The 6,988-nt window shown below is 69.7% G+C and overlaps 1 protein-coding gene across 1 annotated transcript in view; it reads right to left on the bottom strand.

Moving 5' to 3' along the window:
* PLEC (plectin) overlaps positions 1-6,988 on the bottom strand; it is a gene marked incomplete in the record, with an annotated part of 65,460 nt that overhangs the window by 38,914 nt on the left and 19,558 nt on the right. Inside the window, 11 exon segments of the mRNA XM_027773273.1 lie at positions 1-236; positions 330-663; positions 665-1,094; positions 1,097-3,689; positions 4,526-4,624; positions 4,710-4,814; positions 4,919-5,002; positions 5,091-5,136; positions 5,291-5,611; positions 6,490-6,668; positions 6,755-6,810. The exon segment at positions 1-236 is cut by the window's left edge and continues 576 nt beyond it. Coding sequence (XP_027629074.1) covers positions 1-236; positions 330-663; positions 665-1,094; positions 1,097-3,689; positions 4,526-4,624; positions 4,710-4,814; positions 4,919-5,002; positions 5,091-5,136; positions 5,291-5,611; positions 6,490-6,668; positions 6,755-6,810 — 4,483 coding nt within the window.

Below are 6,988 nucleotides of genomic sequence, written 5' to 3'. Positions count from 1 at the left end.
CCCCCTTGCCCGCCCCCCAGCTCCTGCCGCTCCTGCTCCATCTGCTGCTGCTGCTTCAGCTGCTCCTCGCGCAGCTGCTGCGCTTTGGCCACCTCGTCCTGGAAGAGCCGTTCCAGCTTGGCCTTCTCCTGCTCGATGAAGCGCTCCCGCTCCAGCAGGCTGTCCTTCTCTGAAAGGAAGCTCCGCTGCAGAGCCTGCGTCTCCTGAAGCAGCTGCTCCTGCTGCACCGTCTGCATCTGTGGGGAGGGCACGGTCATGGACTCCCGGGACCCAGGCACCCACCGCCCCACCCAGGATGGTCCCTGGCCCGCCCGTGCATAGAGCCGTACCTCCTCGGACTTGAGCTGCAGCAGCCTGGCCTCCTGCTGGAGCCTGTCCTTCTCACGCTCCAGTTCCGCGATGGCCTCCCGTAGACGCTCCGCATCACGGTCGCTCTGCTGCCGCTGGACCTCCAGCGTCTGCACCAGCGTCACCTTCTCCTGTGTGGCGAGCTCCGTACGGTGCAGCTTCGCGCCGATCTCCTCGGCTTGCTTCCGGAAGCGCTGGGCGTCCTCCTCAGCGCGGGCCTGCGCCCGGCTCATCTCAACCACGCGCAGCTTCAGCCGCTCGGCCTCGGCGCTCATTTCTAGCTGCCGTTGCCGCTCGGCCTCCAGTGTCCTCCGCCGCCTGCCCCAGCTGCCGCGCCATCTGCTCCTTGTCCTCCTGCAGCCGTCGGGCCTGCTCCTGCGCGAGCTCTTTCTGCTGCTGCAGCAGCTCAGCCTCAGCCTTGAGCCGCGTGGCCTCCTGCACCGCCTGTATCTTCTCCTTGAGCATCTTCTCAGCCAGAGCCCGCTGCTGCACCAGGTCCTCTTCCGCCAGCTGCCGCAGCCGCGCTGCCTCCTGGGCAGCAATGCTCAGCCGCGCAGCCTCCTCTGCCACCTGCTTCATCTTCTCGGCCTCCTCCTCCAGGAAGCGCTGTGTGTTGTCCTTGTCGCGCAGGATGAGTGCACGGTTCTCGGCCTCGATGCGCGCCTTGAGCTTGCCCAGCTCCTCCATCTGCACCCGCACAGAGAAGAGCTCCTCCTCCACCTGGCTGCGCTGGCGGGCCGCCTCGCCTTCAGCCGCTGCAGCTCCTCGTCCAGGATGCTCTTCTGGTGGTCGGTCTCCTCCAGCTGCAGTCGCAGCGTCGTCAGCTCCTGTTCCACCTGTGCCTTCTGTCGCAGCGTCTGTTCCGCGAACTTCTTGTGCTTCTGCATCTCTGCGTCCGCCGCCTCCTTCTGCCTCAAGGCCGCCTGCTCCGCCTGCGCCCGCCGCGCCGCCTCCTGCTCCGCCTCCTTGCGCAGCTTCTCCGCGGCAGCCTGGGCCTGGGCTTGGGCCTGGGCCTGCTCCTCCGCTGTCTGCTTCAGCCGCTCTGCCTCCTCAACCTGCCGCCGGGACTGCGCTGCCTCATGCTCAGCCTGGTCCCGTGCCGCCTCTGCCTCCTCAGCTGCCCGCCGTGCCGCCTCCGCCTCGCCGCGCAGCCGCTCCAGCACACTGTGCTCCTGCTGCAGCGTCTGCTGCAGCTCCTGCTCACGCTGCTGCACCACGAAGGCATGCGCCTTCTCCTCCGCCTGCAGTCGCTTCTGGGCAGCCTCCTGGGCCAGCTGCAGCTGTCGCGCGGACTCCTGCTCCGCGCGCTCCCGCAGGCGCCGCGCCTCCTCCACCTTGGCCTTGAGGCGCTCGACCTCGTCCAGTGCGGCCTTGCGCTGCCGTGCGGCCTCCTGCTCAGCAGCCAGACTCTTCTGCACACGGTCCTCTGCCTCGCGGCGCCGCTGCTCCTCCTCGGCCGCCAACTGCCGCTGCCGCGCAGCCTCCAGCTCAGCCTGCTCCTTGCTGCGCAGGGTGTCCTCGGCGTTGCTGCGGATGCGCCCCAGCTCCAGCTCCAGCTCCGCCTTGCCGGCCGCGGCCTTCTCGAAGCTCGCCTTCAGCGCGTGGATCTCCTCCTCCACCTGGCGCCGCTGCCGCAGCGTGTCCTCCACCAACCCCTTCTGCCGCTCCAGCTCGCTCTCCGAGGCCTTGCGCAGCTGGGCCAGCCGCTCCTCGATGTCGGCCTTGTGCTGCGCCGCCTGCTCCTCCAGCCGCCGGCGCTGAAAGGCCTCGTCCTCCGCCAGCCGCCGCAGACGCTCGTTCTCCGCCTCCTTCTCCTTCAGGGCGATCTCTGCCTCTGTCTTGAGCCGTGTGGCTTCACTGATGGCGGCCAGCTTCTCGGCCAGCACCCGCTCCGCCTCCGCCCGCTGCCGGGCTGCATCCTCCTCCGCCAGCTGCCGCTGTCGCTTGGCCTCCTCGGCCAGGGCACGCAGGCGGGCTGCCTCCTCAGCCAGTTCGCGGAAACGGCCGGCCTCGGCCTCCAGCCTCTGCTTGGACTTCTCCGTGGTGGAGCGCGACTCCTCCTCGGCCCGGGCCTTGCTGGCCAGCAGCACCTCCATCTCAGCCCGCACCTTGGCCAGCTCGGCTTCGAGCTCCTGGCGCTTCTGCGTGGCGCCAGCAACTTCATGCTGCAGCCGGGCCAGCTCCTCCTCCAGGAGCTGCCGCTGCTGCTCCCCCTGCTCAGTCTCGGCCCGCAGGCGGATCAGCTCCTGCTCTGCGGCCAGGCGCTGCTGCGCGGTGCCCTCTGCCAGCTGCCGCTGCTTCTCCAGCTCCTGCTCGGCCAGCTCTCGCTGGCGCACGGCCTGCTCCTCCGCCTTGCCGCGCCTCCGCGCTTCTCGCTCCGCCTCCTCCTTCTGCTTCTCGGCCTCGGCCTGCGCCAGGCTCTTCTGCTGTGCCACCTCCTCTGCCTGCAGCCGCAGCCGCAGCGCCTCATTGGCCTTCAGCTGCCAGCGCTCCAGCTCGCGTTCTGCCTCCTCACGGGCCCGCTCAGCCTCAGCCTGCTGCTGCGCCCGCCGCTCTGCCTCCTCCCGCAGTTGGGCCACCGTCACGTGCTCCTCCTGCAGGGTCCGCTCCAGCTGGGCCGTCTTCTCTGCAAAGGAGGCGCGCTTGCTCTGCAGCTCTACCTCCGCGCTGCGCTGCGCTGTCTCCAGCGCCACCTGCACCTGGCGTGCACGCTCTGCCTCAGCTTGCCTCAGGCGCCGGTCCGCCTCCTCGGCCTGCAGCCGCAGCTCCTCCAGGGCCTGCAGGGCCCGCTGCTTCTCCCGCGCCGCCTCGGCCTCCGCCTTCACGCGCAGGGCCAACTCTGCCTCCGCCTGCCGCTTGCGCTGGCTCTCGTCCTGCACCTGCCTCCTCAAGCGCTCTGCTTCCTCCTGTGCCTGCCGCTTCTGTGCCTCCGCCTCCTCTGCCCGCGCACGCAGCGCCTGCAGCTCCTCCTCGGCCCCGCCACGCTGGCGCTCCGTGGCCTCCAGCTGCAGGCGCACAGTCCGGATTTCCTCCTCGATGCGCAGCCGGCTGCGCTCTGCAGCCTCCACCTGCCGTGCCCTGGCCTGGATCTCGGCCTCCGAGCTCTGCCGCACGTGCTGCAGCTCCTCCTGGATGCTGCGCTTCTGCTGCTGTGCGTCCACCGCCGCCTCCTCGCGCCGAGCCACCTCTTCCTGCATGCGTCGCTGTAGCTCCCGTGCCTCTTGCTCTGCCTGCGCCTTCGCCTGGGCATGCGCCTCGGCCAGCTGCCGCTGCTTCTCCAGCGCAGCCTCCACCTGGGCCAGCCGCTCCCGCTCCTCAGCCCGCTGCTGCTCTGCCAGCCTCTGCGGCCGCAGCGAGAAGGGAGACACCAGAGAGCACGTGAGCGAGCAGCGGGTGCTGGGCACTCACGTGACACGGCACCACCACAGTTCACAGCACAGTGCGGGGGCAGGGAGGACAGAGTCCCGGCGAGCCGAGGAGACAGCGTGCACCCCCCGGGCACTTGCGCGGCCAGCGCGGCCGGCCCCACCATGCTCACCAGCCTGGGGAGGAGGCCTGGCAGACAGGCGACGGAGACAGGCGGACGGAGGGCGCGTGGAAGCAGCAGCTCACGGCCTGCGAGCTACGCCCACCGCAGCCCTGCCTGAGCTCTGCTGGGCCCCGGCGGGGCTCACTGCCCTCTTCCTGACCAGGGCGCTCCCAGACCCCGCGTGGGGTAGAAGGCAGGGGCTCGGCAGGGCGGCCTGAGTGGGGATAGCAGCACAGACCCCGCCAGCTCAGGAGAGACTCGAGCCAGCAGCTCCAAGCAAGGAGGCAGGGCTGCAGGCAGACAGGCAGCCAGCAAGGCTCCCGAGAGGAAGCGGACAGGGCGACTGCCCAGAGCGAGAGACCAAGTGGGCAGGCTGACACAGGAGCCCGAGGAAGAGTGGGAGAGGCAGGGGTGCGTCAGGGCCACGCGCCAACACAGGACGTGGGGAACTGGCCACCACAGGGGAGAGCACGCGGCACTGGGCCAACGCGGGCAGCCGGGGCACCACGCAGGGGCAGTGCTGCCCGCACCAGGCGGGGTTGTTGGGGGTGGGGTAAGTGGCCTCAGGCGGTCCCTACAGGCTGTGCTGGGGGCAGGACAGGCACCAGGATGGCCTCCCCAGCCCCGGCCCTGCCCAGCCGGCCATACCTCCTCCTCCTCCATGCGCCGCAGGGTCTCCCCGATGAACCTGACGTACTGGCTCGTGAGTGTGGTCAACTCGCTGTACCGTGTGCGCAGGTCCACGTACTGCCGGAGCGGTGTTGCCAGGGTCAGCCCTGTGGGTGCCCAGCCCAGGCCCACCCCGTCACCCAGGCTCGGCTCTGCACCCTACCTCCTGGATGACACTCTCCGATCCCGACTGGACCTTGGGCCTCTTGGCTGGGGAGGCCACCGGCTCCAGCTGCGCCTTGTATGTGACCAGCTGGAGCTCGTAGTCCTGCAGTGCAGCCGGTGGTCAGTGGCCAGCTACGCGCAGCCCGGCCAGCCCGCCCACAGCAGGCCCCGCCCGCAGCACGCCGGAGCGGCAGGGCCGGCACCCACCTTGATGGCGTTGATGTACTGCTTGGCTAGGCGCTGGCACTCCTCAACCTTCTCACCATGGCGGCCGATTTCTTCCAGCAGGGCCTGGGAGGGCAGCGTGGTGAACACGCGGCCCAGGGCACCGCACCCCACCCCTTCCCCCCCCTCCCCACCGTACAGTGCTGCTTCCCACCTTCTCCTGCTGCAGCTGGTCCCGGGCGGCCTGGCTGTCGGCTGTACTGCTTGGCTAGGCGCTGGCACTCCTCAACCTTCTCACCATGGCGGCCGATTTCTTCCAGCAGGGCCTGGGAGGGCAGCGTGGTGAACACGCGGCCCAGGGCACCGCACCCCACCCCTTCCCCCCCCTCCCCACCGTACAGTGCTGCTTCCCACCTTCTCCTGCTGCAGCTGGTCCCGGGCGGCCTGGCTGTCGGCCAGCGGCATGCCACGTCGCGCTCCCCATGTCGCTGCTGCAGCCGCTCACCCACCTCCTGGGCCCCGCGCAGCTCGTCCCGCAAGGCGCTGAACACAGGCTGCTTCGCCTCCGCCTGGGCACTCCAGCCCTGGCCCAGTACCTTTAGCGAGGCCTTGGTGGCCTCGAGCTCTGGCAGAGTGGCGGGCACAGCCTGAGCCTCCTTGAGCTGCTCCTCGTGGGCCCGCAGCACCTCCTCGGCCCCTTGCGTGCTGTGGATCACCAGGCTGATGGTCTTGAGCCTGGGGGAGAGCGGAGCTCAGAGCAGGTGGGCAGGCCCGAGCCGCAAGCCCAGGTGGTGGGGTCAGAGGCCTGGAGCGAGCCCGGCCCTGCGGTCACAAGCTCCAGAGAGAAGGGGCTGGGGCCTCTCAGACAGGAACACATGCTCCAGCCTGAAGGTGTCGGGGCACAAGCCAGCCAGGAACTGCAACACCAAGGCCCCAAGGTAGGAGCCCGCGAGCGATGGCCATGACATGGGTGCCTCTGGGGTACCATGTGTGGCCTTCCTGCCCAACGCCAGGCAGGGAGCCACTCGGGTGGAAACGGCACCACATGCCTGGCCCTGATAGCCCTTCCCAACCGCGGGCTACATCCGCGAGCAGGAGGCAGGCACGGAGCAGGAAACACGCAGCAAGGCCGCAGCTCGGACAGGCACGCCAGGGCCCCGAGGGCAACGCTGAAGGGGCCCACAGGAAGGCCCCACATGCATCCTCTGAGGTATGGCAGTAACTGGAGGGCACAGAGGACCCGCAGTGGGCTGGGGAAAGGGAGGTGGCAGGGGACCCTGACGGACACGCACCTCTCCCAGGGCTCTGGGAAGAGGGGGAGCTTCTGGAGCCCTCCCTACTCTCGGTCTCTCAAACCCCAGGGGCCAGGGCTCCTTGGCCCCACTGATGGCAGTCTGCCCACCACAGCGGCTGGCACCCCCCTGCACTTCTGCCACTCCCACTCACATCCAGTCACCAGGGAGTCCCGTGGCACCACACTTGGCATGGGTCAGGCTCCAACCTCTGCTGCCACCTCCTTGGCCAGGCCACCCAGCAGCTCCAGGGTACTGCCCCTGCCCCTCCCAGCCTCCCTCTGCTCACACTCCTCCCTCGACAGCAGAGGGCGCACTCACTTCTCCAGGTAGATGGCCGACAGGCTGCGCACCTGCTCCAGCTTGCCAAGCGTCAGCTCCAGCTCCGAGCGCAGAGTCGGGGCAGCGGGCGATGGCTCGGGCAGGGCGAGGACCTTCTCGGCCTCGGCGGAGAGCCGGGTGACCCCCTTGCCCAGCCCTTCCACTTCGGCCTGTGCTTTCTGAGGGAAGAGCAAGCAAGGGGGACGCTGACCATGGGGCCGGCTGCACCAGAGCAGCATTGAAGGGGAGGGGCGGGGCGGCCTGCCTGCTGCTCGGCGATGCGCTGGGCACACTCGCGCGCCGGCTCCTTGTCTAGTGGCAGGCCGCGGGGGGGGCGCGGGGCGGGGCGCGCCGGGCCCAGCTGCAGGCTGACGTCCCTGAGCTCCGAGATGCAGCGCTGACAGCGGGACTCCTCCTGCTCACCTGGGGACATGCCTGCTCACTCAGCTCCTGCCTGCCCGCTCGCCTACCCCACCTGCCCGCTCGCCTACCCCACCTG

Source organism: Tupaia chinensis, unplaced genomic scaffold (genome assembly GCF_000334495.1).
Source record: "Tupaia chinensis unplaced genomic scaffold, TupChi_1.0 Scaffold000335_1, whole genome shotgun sequence".
Lineage (NCBI taxonomy): Eukaryota > Metazoa > Chordata > Mammalia > Scandentia > Tupaiidae > Tupaia > Tupaia belangeri.
The sequence above is the reverse complement of the archived record's forward strand: the minus strand, read 5'-3'. Positions and strand labels throughout refer to the sequence as shown.